Source organism: Siphateles boraxobius, unplaced genomic scaffold (assembly GCF_051911475.1).
Source record: "Siphateles boraxobius isolate OS27281-9 unplaced genomic scaffold, OSU_SipBor_1 6, whole genome shotgun sequence".
NCBI lineage: Eukaryota > Metazoa > Chordata > Actinopteri > Cypriniformes > Leuciscidae > Siphateles > Siphateles boraxobius.
The window spans coordinates 37,507,340-37,526,762 of NW_027509186.1; the positions used below are offsets into that span (position 1 = coordinate 37,507,340).

General features: G+C 40.3%; 2 protein-coding genes across 3 annotated transcripts in view; both read left to right on the top strand.

Annotated features, from left to right (window-relative positions):
* Positions 1-19,423, top strand: part of LOC143715439 (uncharacterized) — a 266,032-nt gene that overhangs the window by 211,359 nt on the left and 35,250 nt on the right. The window lies entirely within an intron of this gene.
* The window catches only part of LOC143715434 (uncharacterized), a 53,883-nt gene continuing 35,250 nt past the window's right edge, over positions 791-19,423 (top strand). The window contains exons 1-2 of one of the 2 annotated variants that reach the window (XM_077207224.1): positions 791-1,045; positions 1,531-2,497. In XM_077207224.1, the coding sequence (XP_077063339.1) occupies positions 961-1,045; positions 1,531-2,468 (1,023 nt within the window). In that variant the 5' untranslated portion in view covers positions 791-960 and the 3' untranslated portion in view covers positions 2,469-2,497. Of the gene's footprint in view, positions 1,046-1,530; positions 4,714-19,423 lie in introns of those variants that run through there. The other variant, XM_077207223.1, reaches the window with a different exon arrangement.

A 19,423-nucleotide genomic window follows, 5' to 3' on the forward strand; every position in this document is an offset into this window, starting at 1 on the left:
TCGATCAATCAGTGTTTTTCAACCACGGAAAGAGGTCAATAATACTGCAGGAGAACAATTATGTCACAGAACGTTACATTTACCTCAGGAATGCCATTTAATGTTAGTTGACTATAAGAAAATAGCTATAGAGAGGAGTATTTTGCTAAATATGTGCACTATATTATTTTAATATATGTTTACTTGTCATTATATAATTGTTATTATAATGAAAATTACGGCATATTACATTTTTATATTTATATTATTATTATATTTATATTGTATGCATTATATTTAATTTCTCTCTGTATGTTTACAGCATTATGTGAGATATATTTTTTCTTGAGAAACATTTAAATGCAGGCTATCTACTGTAGCCTATAATATTTATCCAAATGAGTCAATATTGAATCAAGATTGAAATTAAATCCAAGAATTTAATTGAAATCATGAAAATTGTGTTAAGCAATAATACAAACAGTAGCCTCAGTAACCATGTAATATTATAACATGTTGTCACTAAAAAATAAAATTAATGTTTTGACAATCACAATTACACATTGTGATGCAAGTTTTTTTTTAGATACCCCCAATCCGTCTGTTTCTCTTGTGCAATTAAAATATCGTGATAATACCGTATACCGTGATAAAAGCTCAATCAATTAATCGCAGCATGAAAATTTGATACCGGCACATGCCTAGTTGAAATAAAATGTCTGTATAAGCAACAAACTGCAAATTAAACAAATCTTTTTGTAAATGCAACTGCATCCAAATTCCCAATATTTCTATCAGAAAACAGACATGTTCAATTAATTTAAATATAAGTAAAGTAATTCAGTAACTTCTCTTTGAATTTGGCAGATTTGATGTCCATCTCACAACAATTCACCAATAAATACTGGGAATATTCCCATCATCCTACAAGAGAAGGACAAACTCCAGGAGTAGCAGCTGAAATCTGTGTGACTGTTAAAGATGGAGTTTATTAAAGAGGAGATTGAAGACATGAGTGATCCAGAACCATCCAGAATAAAACATGAAGATATTGAGGAACAAATAGGTTGGTGTCCATTCTTGATTCTTCATTGCTTTGGTAGCTGTGAAATAATCAGTATATGAATGAAAAATGCTATAGAAATTCTAATATAATTTTAATGGTCATCTTTTATGTACTTTTAATCATATTCTTGATGGCTATAACAGTTGTCAAACTCATTTTGATCATATTAGCAAGAGAATGACAGAACTAAACTTTGCCACATCAAATGTCTGATACTTGATCTCTGTTGCTTTCTGATATTAACCCGTAAGCCCTGAGGGCATTTTAGAGTTGTTTTTTTCTGAGTGACATACACAAAACTAAAGACTCATAACTCCAAAAGATTCAAAAGGTATTGTTTGATAGAACACTTTATACTTTAAAAAAATATATACATTACATTACATTAGGACATTTTCACATTCTCACCGCCGGCGGTACACTTCAGGTTTAATGGGTTAAATCAGGGTTCACTTGAAATGATTCTAATTTTATGTTTATTTTAGATCGGATGGAAGTGAAAGAGGAAAGACAAGAACTGGAGGAATTTAAGGAGGAACATTATGACTTTAAAATTCAAGAAACAAAAGCCAAAAAGCTGCACACCTGCACTCAGTGTGGAAAGAGTTTTTCTCAAGCATCAGATCTAAACCAACACCTGAAAGTTCATTCAGATGAGAAGCCTTATGTGTGTTCTCTCTGTGGAAAGAGATTTTCCCGACTGAACAGTTTTAGACAGCACCAGAAAACGCATAATGACGTGAGAGATCATGTGTGTTGTGACTGTGGGAAGAGCTTTACTACAGGTGGCAATCTGAAACAGCACCAAAGAATTCATAATGGAGAAAAACCTTTCAAGTGCTCATATTGTGACAAGAGTTTCACTCATTCTGGAACCATGAAAGAACATGAGCGACGTCATACTGGACAGAAACCGTATCACTGTTCTCAGTGTGAGAAGAGCTTTTCTCAAGCATTATCTCTCAGTGTTCATCTGCTTATTCATTCCGGAGAAAAACCATTTAACTCTGATCAGTGTGGTAAAGATTTTATTTCGTCATCACAACTAAAAAAACACCTGAAAGTTCATTCAGATGAGAGGCCTTATGTGTGTTCTTTCTGTGGAAAGAGTTTTTCACGACTGAACAGTTTTAAAGTGCACCAGAAATCACATAATGACGTGAGAGATCATGTGTGTTGTGACTGCGGGAAGAGCTTTATTACAGCTGGCCATCTGAAACGGCATCAAATAATTCATACGGGAGAAAAACCTTACAAGTGCTCATATTGTGACAAGAGTTTCACTCAGTTGGGAACAATGCAAGTACACGAGCGAGTTCATACTGGAGAGAAGCCGTACCAGTGCGCTGATTGTGGAGAGAGTTTTAGACATTCATGTAGTTTTCTCAGTCACATGAAGAAATATCATAAGTCAAGGGTTTGAATTTAACGCCAAATGCGGGTAAAAATAACCTGTGGCGGTAACGCAGTCAAATCACTTGCCAATTTGGCGGGTTATTATGTTTACTCACTTTGCTGGTAAGGTTTGTGTAACCAAATCTGCACAGATTTAGCGCAAATACTCAACTATATATTAATACAGCGTATTGCACAGAATCTGCTCATATTTGGCTTACTTGAACACACACGTCACTACGCAACAAATAACGGCATGCTTGTTCATTTGCATTGAAACAATAGTGAAGATTAAAAAGCGTTTGGTTAACAGAAGACACATTGCTATTTTCCAACATCCTACATTTTTTATGTTCTTTCTACTGTATTGATCTGTCCACCTAAAACACATTTTTGGTGATGAGGATGGGTTGAGTGTTATGTTGAAATACTGTTTTGTGTATTTTTTTGCATAATTGTTTTTTTTTCTTACTCGTTTGTGTATTTCATTTGTGTTTCTTTCTTTTTAATAGTTCGAAATAAAGATTTCAATCAATCAAAAGGATGACAGAGGAAGGGAGAAGATGGCTAGATAATTTTGTTTGAATAAGAAATTAATGTATAAAATCCAAATTATATATATGTATATATAAGCTGTGATTAGGCTTTTTCTTTTTCCCTTTTTGGCTAGTAGAAGTTACGAATGGCCGGTAACTTTTTACTTTTAACTTACAATTAGTAGCCAAATTGTCCGGTGAGTAAAAAAGTTAATTTCCAACCCTGAATAAGTCGTCACAATGAGCAACATTTAGTTTTCATGTATAATACTGTCAAGTAAATGTTGTGAATTGAACAAAAAATGGAGTTGCTCCCAAAAGCACAATGTCATCTTTTTTAACTTTATGAATTTGGTGAAATTCTTAGAGAACTAGACTTGTTTGTAGTCTGATCAGGGAACTAAAAGAGTGTTTGAAGCTTCAGAAAATAATTCTTGCAGTGTAAATAATTATGTTCCTTTCTTACTGGTTAAGCCCCGTCCCCGTTCACACCGCCAGCGACACGCAGCGACAAAGCGAAATGATCCCATTCATTTCAATGGAGCGCTGGCGACATCCGGCGACACGAGCGACATTGACCGTTGGCGACAGAATGTGGGCGTGTCAAGCGACAAGAGACAAGCGACAAAAGTTGAGAAATTTCAACTTTATGTAAATGAGAAGCGATTTTCGCGAGCGACAACCAATAGGAAAGAAGCCTTTTCAGTGGAGCTCACGTCACCGTCTCGAGTGCAGGCAAGACAGAAGAGTTCGAGGATGATTTCACGGTTTTATATGATTTGACTGTAACCGCATATATGGATATAATAAAATGATGCATGGAAAAGAAACTGTCGACAGTCTCAGTGAGTTTAATTCATACATTTATAGTTCGAGTTGTCTAATTTTATGATGCAAGTTTAGTACTGCTGCAGTTCATTTTACAGTTTCCCCTGCATTGTTTTGACTATTAGGGACAAGAAAATTGATTATTTGTCAAATACGCATGACGTTTTAGTAATTTATGACAGTATGAGTGAGTTTAATTTGTTGATTGATCGATCGTTAATCTAGTAAATTATTTAATCCACTGAACACTGCTATGGTATTATAAAAACACTCTCCCAACAGCATATACTGTTTCTTTTTAGCCTAATTCCTAGTCAAATTAAAATGGTATGGTTGTATATATCACTTGTGATGGTATTTTGTATAGATATGGCCAGACGTGCAGTCTACCAATAACTTTAGAGCGACAGCACTACGAACGCCCACAAGCGACATCACAGTAGGCTACAGAGCCTAGCGACATACAGCGACTTTGTCGCTGCATCGCCAGTGGCTGGCCATGAGGTCGCTAGTGGGCGTTCCCACTACTGGTTGCCTTTATGAATGACATCCAATGATGTGGAGAAGGATCATGCGCGCCCCACTGCTTTTGGTTGTCGCTCCAGAAAGTCGCTCTTTATTTGCATAAAGTTAAACAGATCTCAACTTTGCTCCGTCGCCAGACATGCCCCATCCGGTCGCCAACGGTCGCACGCGTGTCGCCAGAAATCGCCCGCTCCCCATTGAAATAAATGGTATCCTGTCGCTTGTAGTGTGAAAGGGGCTTTAGTTTGCAAAATCTGTCAGGATGGGTTGTGTCCTGAGTAGATTGTTGTTGAATTAGATATATTCACTAATTTATTGTAGCTCCCACATTGTGTTTTGATAGTACATGCAGTTATGAAGAATAAACCGATCTAATGAACAAAACTATTTATCTTTGATCAGTGTGGTAAATACTTTATTTCAACATAAATTCTGAAAAACTCCTGAAGGTTTATGCAGATGAGAAGTGTACTAAATGAGGGCCAGTCATTAATATGTGTATAGTCATTATATATTCATACGGTTATTTGTATATGTGTAATAGCAGAGAATGTCTAATATGGGGAGTTCACTCAGTAAACTTCCGCTTCTGAAATGGTTGCAGTTCCACTCTGGTTCCACATGAGGGCGCTCACAGGACGAGTGCAGAATGAATGGAGGTCAATTGAGCTATACCCCTAAAAATCCACTTTTCTCAGGAAATAGTTTTTTGTCTAGTAATTTGAATGTTGTATTCTAAAGTAGATGCAAAGAAATTACTCATTGCTGGGTGTTAGATTTTTTTAGAGTCACTCATTTGCTTTAAAAAGTCTTTTAAAATGTCAATGACGTCATACACATCGTTCCACCAGAGATACTGCTTTACGGCAATCCTTCAGTCATTTTGGTGCTTTCGTGCTCTGCACTTTCTTTTCATCGACAGCACCGCTGACACATGTAAATACACGCGCTAGAAAAGTTTTTGTTTTGTTGATTTAAAAGAACACGCCGAAAATACACACACATTCTGGTCTTGCTTCGGTTGCCAAGATGCCATCAAGCCGTATCTCTGGTCGTAATCAGTCCTTCACTGACCAATCAGCGTTCATTAGCAGAATGCTAGCGTGTAATGGGCAACAACAACTCAACCTGTAAGAAATCGAAAGGACACAATTACTCGTTCATTCAACTTTCGACCTATAACACATGTTGAACTTGCTAAATCTACAATCAAATCTGAGATTTTCTTTAATGGCAATCGGGATTTAGCCGTCTAGCTCCATAGACTCCCATTCATTTTGCACTCAGGGTGATCGCCCCCCAGTGGAACTCTGGTGGAACTACAACCAAAATTCGGTACAACGGGGCTTAATAGGGAGTGAACAGGCTTTCCATATACGGGCTTTGGTAATAATTAATTCCCTGTTGTTATGTAGTCAGGCAGTAAGTCACTCGCCTATTGTTAGGACCCGACGGTGCCAAGGACCCTGTTGCTGACGCAGTTCTAGTTGGAGGTACGATCGCTATTATTACTATATGTGCAGGATGGACCTAACGAGATGTTAACGGCAGTTCATCCGCTATGCATGTAATCTCATGTGTGCGTGCATCAAAGACTAAGTTAATTACTTTAATTATACTGTATATTTACAATGTGATAGTCCGTAAATGTCTTTAAAGACGTGATTATGCAGTATCACATGTGTCTGTAAGCTAATACGATCATTGTATAGACATATTTCCAGTGTTAATGTCATACGAAATACAGATTGTCTTTATTTGCATATTGATGTATAATCAAAATCACTTATTTTTCTGATTGGACAATCTTCGGTGCAGGGCTCAACATAAACAAAAATCCCCACTGGCCCCCAGGGCCAGTAGATCAGAGTTTTGCTGGCCCCTTCTATATTTTTACTGGCCCTGAAAGAAATATAAGGAAAAGCACTTTTCCATTAAACTGTATATTGTATACGGATTAATTTTTCTTGTCCCCTCACAATGACAGTAAACTAATTATTAGGCTACATTACATGAGTGATGAGTACGTTACATAGGTCTATTTTCACTTCAAAATGGCGAAATTAGACAAAAGTATATTAGTTTGCCTGATTATTATTGTCATTCGTTTAACATTTATGACCTAAAAAAAACTGTCAATGAAGAAAAATGAAGAACGCGCTTAATCTGACAATAGCAAGACTGAAGAGAACACGAATTATGCATTTTGAATAACGGCTCAGTCGGATTTAGCTGGAAATTTTCGGCAAACGAAACAATACATGCCCTTGTCACGATATGGGTTTGTGTCCTGTCATGTTCCCTGTCTTGTTCATTAGTTTTCCCAGGTGTTTCTGATTTTCCCACGCCCCCTTGTTATCCTGTTAGCTCGTTTGTCCCTGATTATTTAAGCCCTGTGTTCCTGCCCTGTCTTTGTGAGTTGTTGAATGTATGATAGATGTTAACGTTGGTGATTTCTGTATCCTTGAGTCCTGTTTCTGAGTCTTTGAATCCTGTTCCTGTCTAAGTTTGTTAATAAAGCCACACTGCGTCTGGATCCAGCCTCATCGCTATTTCTAAAGCACTACGTTACAGAACAACTCACCAAGACATGGATCCAGCAGTTGTCAGCAACCGGGCTCTGGGAGAATACCTGTCGACGTTATTGCAAGAGGGCCAGTCCGTCCAAAGGTACGCGAAGGATTTTCTGTCCATTTGCCATCTGGGAGCGCTAGATGAGATCCAGCTCATGGACCTGTTTTGGAACGGGCTGGATTATAAGATCGCTCGATGGATGCCGAGGGATCTTACTGAATGGACTCTTGACCGGTATATTGCTCAGGCTTGCTCCTTGGATGATCTCTTCTCGATTACGGGCTTGTTCTACTCGACACCTCCCGGGCTCTCGTCGCCTCCCGTAAGCCCAACCGAGGCCGCGCTTCACGTGAGCCTCGATGAGCATGCAATTCACGTGAGCCCCGACGGGCATGCATTTCACGTGAGCCCCGACGAGCCCGCACTTCTCGTCTGCCCCGCCGAGCCTGCGCCTCATGTGAGCCCTGCCGAATCCAGTGAGTCAAGCGCCGAGTCAAGTGCATCGTCCAGTGACTCAAGTGCATCGTCCAGTGAGTCAAGTGCCGCCGAGTCAAGTGCCGCCGAGCCAGGTGCCGCCGAGCCAAGTGAGTCAAGTGCCGCCGAGCCAAGTGAGTCAAGTGCCACCGAGTCTACCGAGTCAAGTGAGTCAACTGCCGAGTCAAGTGCCACCGAGTCAAGTGAGTCAAGTCCCGAGTCAAGTGAGTCAAGTCCCGAGTCAAGTGAATCAAGTGCCGTGTCAAGTGAGTCAACTGCCGAGTCAAGTACCGCCGAATCAAGTGAGTCAAGTGCCGCCGATTCAAGTGAGTCAAGTGCCGCCGATTCAAGTGAGTCAAGTGCCGCCGATTCAAGTGAGTCAAGTGCCGCCGATTCAAGTGAGTCAAGTGCCGCCGATTCAAGTGAGTCAAGTGCCGCCGATTCAAGTGAGTCAAGTGCCGCCGAGTCAAGTGAGTCGAGTTCCAAGTCAAGTGAGTCGAGTTCCAAGTCAAGTGAGTCGAGTTCCAAGTCAAGTTCCAAGTCAAGTGAGTCAAGTTCCAAGTCAAGTGAGTCAAGGTCCAAGTCAAGTGAGTCAAGTGAGTCAAGGTCCAAGTCAAGTGAGTCAAGTTCCAAGTCAAGTGAATCCAGCCAAGTGAAAGTTTCAAGCCCAGTGAAGCGCCGTCCCAGGAGGAGGAGGACTCGTTTTGCTCGCCAGGCTCCGGAGGGCGTTCCCAGATGCCTCGCCCTCCCGGCCCCGCCTCTGCGCCTCGCCCTGCCGGCCCCGCCTCTGCGCCTCGCCCTGCCTGCGCCCTTCAAGCTCCGGGAGGGCTTTCCTGAACCCGTGGATTTCCCCAAGTATTTTTTGGGGGGGGGCCAAGGGTCCGGTGAGGAGACCATGAGGGCTGCGCCGCCATGGTCGTCTGCAGGGGCTTCACCTCCATGGCCGCCATCACGTCCTGCTCCGCCCTGGCCTTCGCCTCGTCCTCCTCCGCCCTGGCCTTCGCCTCGTCCTGCTCCGCCCTGGCCTTCGGCCCAGTCTGGTCCGCCCACGCTCTGCGGCCCAGGCCCGCCTTGCCTAGGTCCAGGTCCCGTTCCCCTGCATGGGCCTGGCCCCCCATCCCTCCCCCAAGACCGCCCTCCTGGACTTTTGTTTGTTTTATTGGGCTTCAGGAGCCGCCCTTAAGGGGGGGGTTATGTCACGATATGGGTTTGTGTCCTGTCATGTTCTTTGGTTCCCTGTCTTGTTCATTAGTTTTCCCAGGTGTTTCTGATTTTCCCACGCCCCCTTGTTATCCTGTTAGCTCGTTTGTCCCTGATTATTTAAGCCCTGTGTTCCTGCCCTGTCTTTGTGAGTTGTTGAATGTATGATAGATGTTAACGTTGGTGATTTCTGTATCCTTGAGTCCTGTTTCTGAGTCTTTGAATCCTGTTCCTGTCTAAGTTTGTTAATAAAGCCACACTGCGTCTGGATCCAGCCTCATCGCTATTTCTAAAGCACTACGTTACAGCCCTTATCTCCTTTTTCCACCCAGGTGTACTGTGTTTTCCATGACACTAGGAATTAGGGCTGGGCGATATGGCCAAAAAATCATATCTCGGTATTTTTTGGTTAAATGGTGATATACGATCATATCAGTACTTTCTACGTTTTTATATTTGGATAAAGAAAATATGTATTTATTTAAAAAAAATGTTATTTCACATCCTGCTCAATGATATCCAAACAATGTTGATATTGAAGGATATGGAAACAAATAAAGGGAATGTCAGGTAGGCTATGCAATACATTATGTGCAAAAAGTTGGTTAAAATCACATTACATTCTAACATTGTAACATTACAATCTAAAAACAAAAATAATGCTTTTGTTTTTAAAATGACTAAAGGCTAAACTAAAAATGTAAATAAAAACAAAAGCACAAACTAATTATTTTAGCCTGCATTTAATTACCCCATTATAATGGTCACTTCCATAAAAAACATACTTGTAGTTTATTTATGCAGCTTGGTTCTAAAAAATCGAGACGAACTCATGGAGTCACGTAGCGTAATCCGTCATGTCCTGCCCCAATAAAGACGTAACTTTACATGATTTGAATAAAACAGACATGAACGAGTGCATGTTGAAAATAAAAGCGTTGTATTTGCTCACCATTAGTCTCGAAAAAGAAGTTCGTTCATATTGCAGCACTCACTGGGTTGATGATCAGGAATGCTCAAGCACGGCCACTGAATGAAACTTTTGACAAGATTATCTTGTTTAAACACCCTAGATTATATTATCATTTACTACATAGCAATTATTTCGCTAATACACATCTAAATATACCGCTTTGAGGAAATTTATTGTTTCGCTAATACACATCTAAATATACCGCTTTGAGGAAATTAATTATTTATTATCTGCATGGCGATCGCGGTTGAGTAGGCTAGCCTAAAGGCCTGTTCACACCGGGACGAATTTCACGCGCGATATTCGCTGACGTTTTAAGCCTCGTGATTAAACAAAGGGCGCCAATGTGAGTGTGCACACCAAACGCTGGCGCTTTTGCTCACGTGTCTGGAGCTTCTGAAGTTACAGTAAAACACAACTTGGGGGTGCTCAAACACAAAACGGTCTTGCCGAGCACACATACGTAACGGCGAAGAAGATATAAGCCAAGTAGCGTCTACACCAGTGCTGCGTTCCAAACCGCATACTTCCCTACTATTTAGTATGGGAAAAGAGTAGGCGAGCGAAAAAGTATGTATTAATCCAAAAGAGTAGGCGAGAATTACCTGGGTGACGTACCAATTATCGCGAGATTTGGACTTAAGTGCGTTCGAATGTGCCTACTTTCCTACTATATAGTAGGCGAAAACAGTACGTGAAGGAAGCAGTACGTTCGAAACATCAGTATTCATAAAAGAGTAGGGGAGAAGTTCCCGGATGGCTTACTGCTTCCGGCCCGATTTTTGAGTGCTCAACCGATGGATACTCTTCTATCCCAGGAGGCCACGCGAGAGCATACGTCATTATCAAACATCACGGAGATCAGCGACGCCGGGGGTTTTCAAATGTGAGTAAACACGGTTCCTTATGTGTTAAACTACAATAGAGTAGACGTTTTAACTGTTGAAGGTGTAAAGTAGTTAGACAGTATAGTATAGTTGTGATTTTGCTGTAAAAACATGTTTTGTATAGCTATGCTAACAGGGGAGCTCTAAACACAAGTAACGTCTCTAAAGTGGATTTACATAACCATATGCATCTTAAACACGCTTATTTAAAATGTCTATTTACATCTGAAAGGAAAATATTGTAAGTATTGACATATTGCAGATGAGCACATCACAACATGAAAAAGACATCTGAGTGATGTATGTGTGGCATTATCATAGGATAGGATAACGTTAATTCACTGTTGTCAACACTGTTGACATTAGACTAATGTGCTGTAAATAAGGTAAATAAACAAATCTATAAAGTAACTAAACATGTTTTTATTCAGACTGGTTTGAGCACTGAGGATGAGGAGCCCAGAGCTGAATCCTGGAAACGGTGCCATGGATGAGACTGTCATAAGATCTCTCCATCTGCCCTTATCGCCTCAGATTGTGAAGCGCAGCGCAGCAACAAGCTCCGGCACGAAGGCACGGTCACCTCTGGTGAATTCACCAGAATAAAGCCGCAGAATGGGAACCGCTGTGTTGAGATGGCAGTAGGATGTGGGCTTCAGCGCCCAGATAAAAAAAGACTGTTTATTGTGTGATGGTTACTTTTATTTGTTCTTTTACTCATTTATTCATGTTTCTTATTGTTGTCAGTATATAAAATATAATTATTTAATGTATGCATTAATTCATTGCTTGACTGACAATTGAGATGTTCACGTGTATTCATGCATAACTCATATGACAAAACAAATTACATTTTGCTTGTTTTATTAAATTATATCATTTTTAGTATATAAAAAAAGTAATATAATTAAGTATTGGTCAGCATTTAATATTATTTTGTTTAAGTTTTGGGGTGGGCTAACAATGCAATTCATTCTGAGGTAATATTAATTTTTTATGAGCGATACTTGCATTTTTCGAGTATAAAGTCAACAGTTTCTCCAAAGGAGATCTTCGAGCAGCGGCCCGTCTCCTTGTGCACTGCAGACAGTAAACGCAGAGGAAAACTGTTCTAGGTTGTGCTGTCGAGTTACTGATGTTATGAAGTGTTAGTGCACCTGTCGCTCATATAATTTAAACTTATAAACTTATTACATAAAGATCATGGAAAGATACTAGTTGTATCTAACAATGAACAATCATAATGACAAAACAGAAAACATAAAGATCATTGGTTTGTGTAGGCCTACATCATAATATGATATTTATACACAGGAAAAAAGAACAATAACAAGGCTAAATATCTTTAAATATAAATAGTTCTTCATAATACACTAAAAAATAGTTTTGTTGTTATTGTCTGAGGGATGAAACGAGAGGTAAATTCATCAAGAAAAGAGGAAAACTTGAAGGAGAAACTTTTTGGGTATAAAATAAAGAAATTAACAACATATTCAAGAGATGACGATTTTGGGGTTTCTTAAAAAATCGTTATAAGGAACTGTGGGTCACATTAGAAGGGTTTAAAATATAACAACTTAAATCAACCCTAAATGTATTCACAAAATAAATTGGCAGCTGTTTCTTCAACAATACCACAAAATGAGCAAGTTTCATCAATATCAAGATATTTACAGATAGATGAATTAAACGTGTCGTTCATCTTTTAAGTTGTTGCGCTTGTGATAACGTGTCGTAGGTCACATGATAACGTCAACATGGCGGATGATGTCCGGATCGCATTCATACTCAACGAGATTTGGCTATAAAGTACCTACTCTTTTAGCGCTCGTTAAGTAAGTACTCATTGAAATTAAGTACCTACTCATTGAGTATGCGGTTTGGAACGCAGCCCAGGGGTCTCCAACACGTCGTTTGCGAGCTACCAGTAGCTCGGGGCCTGATTGGAGGTAGCTCGCCAAGGGGGCGATCGCGTCTTTTGCACGCTTAAGTTCGTTATTTATTCGTTCGTATAAATGTAGGAAGCTCATAATTGAAGTGATGCACTCATTTTTTTCCAGGCGCAGCGAGATTTTAGAGGTCACGCAAATGCCGGTTTTGAATAAAGTAATAGCGTAACCTGCCGGTCTCCACCCGCACCGAGAAAGTTATGGACCGTGACAAAAAAAGTTGGCAATACCATACACTGACAAACTTAACAATGAAGCTAAACAACGCTACCTAAAAAAAATTGAGGATATAGGCGGAATCGATCCCTATGAACATAGAGTATGGTGTAATAAATATGAAAGTTTACCAAGCCTCAGTTTCCCTGATATTTTCACCTACCTGGTCTGTGGAGTGAGCGCTTACACCTCCGATCAATTTAAAAACTTCCAATCACTGAAGGCTCATCTGCAGTTCACAAACGGGTGGGTGCAAGATCTGCAGATCTACAAAGTGAACGCGGAGAAAACAATCGTTCGCACTAAGGTAACATTAACGTTAACCAAGCATCAGTGGTGACACACACACTTGTCAGTTTCTGTGAGCTATGAAGCTTGTATATGCGGGTTTGTTACACTTCAGGAGTAATTATTCACCTATCATACGTGCAATAATCCACTGTTTTCGTCCGGTAGTTCTGTAATCCGGTATAATATTGACGAATATTCACCTTAGACACAACCCACCGTTCACCAAAACAAGACGCCTCACTTCCTATTTTGATATCGTTCCGGTTGTGACGTTGACCTCGCCTGATTGGTGGACGGCGGCCGGTGAACTAATTTAAAGAGATATTTTATTAACTAACCTAGTGTAATATCAACGTAGTAAAATATTATTTCAAATGTCTGTATTTATTTGTGCAGAAAAAAAAAGCTTTTTTCAAGCACAATAGTGCTCAAATTTTTCAGTCTGGTCCGTGTGCAAGACAGCCATGGCTCACTGAGGTCTCTGCATTGTAGCTTCAATGTTAATCCTGATTTTGTAAATGGCTTTGGTTAAAAGCATCTGCTAAATTAATTAATTTAAAGGAGGGAGTGGCAGCAGTTGTGTCATCACCCCATCCATCCTTGCAGCCACTAGGTGCTGTAATTGTGCAACATCTGGAGGAGACATTCCCTTTCACTCTTATCAAATGCGCTGCGTCAATTCTTTTTTAGGTAATGCACTCCCAGCGGCTGAATGAACCTCCACTTCAGCCATGGGTTTTCCTCAGCTCCTGTGGCAAGGTCGATAATGGGCATTGCACATGCATGGCTGGCATTGCCGAGTCTTGCACCTTGCGAACCGTGGCTCTGTGCTACCTGCACACAGACAGGCTGACATATTTAGGCACTATTGTGTGTCGGTAGGTGTTGCGGCTGTAAGCAGTCCAACAAAGAGGGACTAAACACAGAGATGAATAAACACACCGTGATGCGCTTGATTGTTTTGCAATGATTTATTTAAAAAAAAAACTTATATTGTTCATACTCTACATACTTTCAAATGAATTCAAACAATCTTTTAGTTGTTTATTTACATGTTCTGCACTTCTGCACTTATTCTTATTGTTTACTAAACCATGTGCTGTACAAATGTTCTTATTGTGTCATAAATAGTTAATACATCAATTTCATGTTGCACAATATTGTGGCGAACAGGACTTCCGAGGGACGTGAGAGAACGGTGCGAGGCCGGTGGTGCGATTGCTATTGAGCAACACCTGTGAAGCACACCGGTCTCGCATCTCTCACGGAGGAGCAGAAGCATAAAGGAGGAGCGACGACGTTGATGATCGAGAGAAGAACAGGCCTGTATTTTAGTTGTGTTTTGTTTTAGTATTTGTATTTTATTTTAGCCAGCAGTCGTCCGCGAGGGGCTGCTGGCGGTATTTTGGTTTGTTTGTTTTATTTTAAATAAAGTAAATTTTGATTGTTCACCGGTTCCCGCCTCCTTCTTCCCTGAACATTGCTACACTGGTGCCGAAACCTGGGAAGAGGGAGGAACGCGCTGTCAGAGAGTCCTCGCCACTGTGGGGAATCCTCGGTGCCATCGCTGTGGGCCGGAGCCTGCGGGGAGCGGGGGACTCGCGGCCATGGACGCTCGAGGCGGTGCGCTGGAGTGAGTTGCCGGTGGGACGGTCGAGCTTGCTGCCGGCCGCCTGGGAGTTGGCGGGGCGGCTGCCGTCCGGGAGGGAGCGGAGGAGTCGCCGCCACTCGCCGTGGGCCGGAGCCTGCTGCCGTCCACCAGGAGAAGGGGAGGAGCAGGGAAGGAGCAGGGAGTGGGGGACTCCTACAATCTGCCCTAGAGCCCAAGGAGCCGTCGCAGTCCACCGGGCGGCGGAGGAGCGTCGAGCCGTCCACAGAGGGCTACCCAGCGCCAGCACTGTCTACGAAACTTTCGTCCGTCATGAAAGATTTCGGATCGGGATCGATTTTCTGTGTTTTTTGCATCCGTGGCAAGCAGTTTGAATGGTGTTTTAACAATTCAGAGCCACATCATGAATACAAAAAACGCATACGAAAATTTCGGACTCAGTGTTCAATGGCCAGGGGGCTTGATGACGCTTTGGCGACTTTGCTCTCTTTTGACAGCAACATTTCTCAAATTAATAATATTTAATATTTCTGAGGATATCTGCTAGCTTGTTTATTACACAGAGCGCTCGCTGCGAGTCTGACAGGAGGGTGGCTGGACCAATCGCGTGCCGGTCAGTCGAAACGGCTTCCCATCGACAAATAATCAGCATTTGTGTACATTTCTAAGCTTTTTGATTGGTTTGATTGGGATACCCCAAGGAGGTAATCCATCCGCCGGAAACTGAAGCTTCCTCTGGGGGCCGCCATTGTAGCTGACTATCACCTGCTGTTAGCATTCCATTGACTCCCATTCATTTTGGCGTCACTTTGACAGCGAATAACTTTACATCTGAAGCGTCCAAAGACTCCATTTGTACATTATTTATTTCTAAAGAAACACGATAATGTATAAAAGGCTCCATTACTTTGTATCTTACTTTATGGCCCCATAGAAGCCGTTTTTGTAAAAATAGGCTAACGATTGCGTCATAACCACGCGACTTCCTGTCTCACAATAGAGATATTACCGTATAAACAGGAGGAGAAGCTCGCAGGCAATCTTTTATTGTCTAAAGTCAGCCCATGGCATAGATAGAGTCCATAAAAGCAACGCGACAAAATATTTCAACAACGTTTTTGATGAATTTGAAATAATTCGAAATAATTTGATATGTGGCAAGTGAATACATATGAAGTAACATTTATCCACGAACTTTAAATTATTTATCTACTTCACCTATATTAACGGGGGATGGGGAAATTATCAGGAAATTATACAGGCAATGGAAGAAGAAAAAACCCATCTCTATCGCGGTTAACGTTGTTCCTTTATTTATTTACAGATCTACGCTTGAAGATGAATGTGATCCCGTTCGGAAGCCATGTACAGATATCCTAGCCTACATAACGTGAAATAAAGAAAAACGTTTTTGTTCAAGTGTTTTTGATCTTGATTTATTAGCCAAAACTACATGATTTATATTTTGGAATATTATATGGTCACATTGAATATACGAAAATGACGCCAGGGGATAGTATTTTATATAATGGTTCCTGGGCTTATATACTAATAAGTCTTTTTTGGATGGTTTATTATTCTGTTTGATGTAGAAGAAAACGAAAAAGAAAAATTTTAAATGTGTGCGTTTATGTATGTATGTGCCCATTTGAATCACTTTTAATAATTTTGGAAGATTGTGCTGAGATGTACATGTACTTATTTATTTGTTATTTTTGATTGTATTATATATATGTGTGTGTGTGTGTGTATGTTTATATATATATATATATATATATATATATATTAACATGTTCAAAATAAGCTAAATAAACTAACTAACTAAAATTACTAGAACTGCAGGCTACTCAAACGATTACAATCCAAAAGTAGGCTATTTTAAAGTCGATTTTAGCCACTTCTTTTGCCAGGCCTATAATGTTTTAATGTAAGATGTCATATTGTAATTATATAGCGTAAGTTGCTATATTAATAATATTGTAATATATTAATAAACATTGTATTATATTTTTACTATACGATTTGATTTCCAAAACACACACACACACACACACACACACACACACACACACACACACACACACACACACACACACACACACATCAATGTGAGTTTACTCTGATGCATCATTGACCGTTCGAGATTAGCTTGCTTGCTTTACGACAACACCTGTTAGTCAAATTCCTTATTTTCTGGAGAGCCGTTATACTTCGACCTTGGAAACTTCTGATCATCATTCAAGACAAGTATTGTATTATAGGTGGTATTTTGTTAATTCAGTGTGATAACTGTTGCCTTTTTTTTCTTTCTTTTTTTTCGTGATTTCATCTTCCCTTTTACTTCAATTTACTTGTTGCTTGCATATTGTCCCTCGTGCGAAAATGTCTTGCTGTGTAGCATACATGTGTTCTAAGAGACAAGTCTCTTCCAAGTTAAGCTTTGTCAGGTAAGTCCACTGTCTCCATCAGTATAATGCATTATTTAAGTATTTTACTCGTACTAAATGTGGCGAAAAAAGATGCACGTAGTCCTCGACAGCTGACAGACATGCAGGTGACTTAAGACATGCAAGTGAAAGAAAAAAATTATTTGTAAGATGAAATAATCATGTTTATTTTCTCAAATCAAAATAAAGTTGAACACCTCAATATTGCAATAAATCAAAGTCGACACAACGACCTTTAACGTCTACAAACTCTCAGTTAAGCTCAAGTGCACAAAAAAGAATATAAGTAAACCAACATCCTTCAAAAAGGCCATGATTTTAAATACGTTCAGCTGTCACGCTTCTTACTTGCTGTGAGAAACCTGCCTTTACGCACACATGAGAAAAACCTGTCAGTAACATATTTTTGTTTACTGTTACTCAAATGCTATCAACAAGTTACATGAAGTTTTAAGGTTAAACTGTTATTTTGTTTGTGATTATACATTACGTTCTGTTCAAATGTTACACTCAAATGTTCAGATGTTTCTGTGTTGTCTGTTTGTGGCGTTCGTTTGTTACGTTTGTCTTGTCCTGTCTACCCACTCTGAGCCTGCACCTTGACGTGGTGAGTGGGCTTCTAACTAAGCCAGGCTAGATGTTGAGAGTTATAGCTAAGATGCTGGTCATCCTTTCTCTTTTTCAGACATGCTGGTGGTTGCTGTTTCCAATTTTTTACAGTAACAAACACTGCAAGGTATGAAAGAACTTTTAACTCAGATTGAGGACAGTGAAGAGCAGCACACATACAAAGCACACATACAAAGTTTAGTTATACTTAGTCACTTGCCTGTTAAGCCAAGTTAAGTTAGATAACTCAGACAACATCTGTAGTTTACTGTATTATATGCTTTTCTAGCCAACATGTTTACAGCCACCTGTCAGACCAAAGCAATTAAGTGAGTTGAATTATTTTCTCATTGCTATTACAGGTGTAATAGATCCTGGTGAACTTCTACCGCTGCAGCATCGAGAGCATCCTAACCAATTGTGTCACAGTATGGTATGGCAACTGCTATGCGTCTGACCAAAACGCATCACTGCTTCCTCACACCCCTCCATCAAGGTCATCCAGGGCAAGCGATGCTTGAGTGAGGCGCACAGCATCACCAAAGAGTGATCTCACCTTAACCAGACTTTTAACCCAGTGTTCACCCCATTCCCCCCCAGGATGCGTTACAGGTCTCAATGCACCCGAACCAGCAGGTTCAGAGGAAGCCGACCGTCACCTCCTTGCCTGTGCCTGATGAGCCTGATGAGCTTCCCCATGTCCATGGGTCTGCTTTGACAGGGGCAACCCCCCACACACACACACACTACTCTTAAAATGTTACTGTTATTAAACTGCACATATCTATACATACTTTACATTTCTGTCTATATTGTTCATACTGCATATGTGTTCTGCTCATAATGCTACCGTTAATACCAGGGGCGGACTGGCCATCTGGAGCACCGGGACTTTTCCCGGTGGGCCGCTGGCCAATGTGGGCCGGCCCACCCGGTATACAAATATATATATATATTTTAAAAAATGACGGAAATCATAATATTACATCTCTTTTCTACGCAAATGGATGAGTGAGTCGGGCCGCAGCTGACAAGGAGTGTGTTTTGTTTGCATGTGAGTGTTTTGCCCTCCCTCCCTGTTCAGTTTGGTTTACTCCATTGCGTATCTTGAAACACGCCCCCTTTCACGTCGTCTAATTTACAGAGAGAGAGAGACATCAGAAATTCTAGACATATTTTTCAAGTTCCGCCCTCAACAAAATTCATGCAAAGCTTTGGTTCAAAAGGTTTTCTACTGTAAAGATTCCCTTTGTTTTACAAATATTACCTAAGATATATTGTGTTAATTAAAATAAACGTTTAAATAGCATTTCTGTTAATTTTCGTTTGTATTGTGTTATATTTTTATGCTATAAGTGGTGTTAAAACTTATTCTGCACATTAATGAGCCAGTGTGTTATGATGTGCGGGGCTGCTGTGGGCCAGAAAGTCCAGGGCCACTTTTTGGTCTCAGTCCGCCCCTGGTTAATAAACTTCACATATCCTTACTGTAAACCATACCACTAGGTTAACTGTATACTACTGTCTACACAGTGCATGTCATTTACTGTTTATACTACACTACATGTCTATACTGTACTTTTTTTGCACTTCTGGTTAGACACTAACTGCATTGAATTGTCTCTGTACTTGTACTCTACACATTGACAATAAAGATAAATCTAATCTAATTTAATATTCAATCTATATACCAAATTATTGGGTCTGTTAATAGCATACAGCAATCACAATCAACACACTGTTTTGTCAGTATCAGTAAAAAAGATTTTAACACACACAAGTAACTTGTCTCGGGACATTGATTTCTTTCTATCCGAACAAAACAGAAAAAATGTCTATGCAGATATACAATAAAACACAAAATA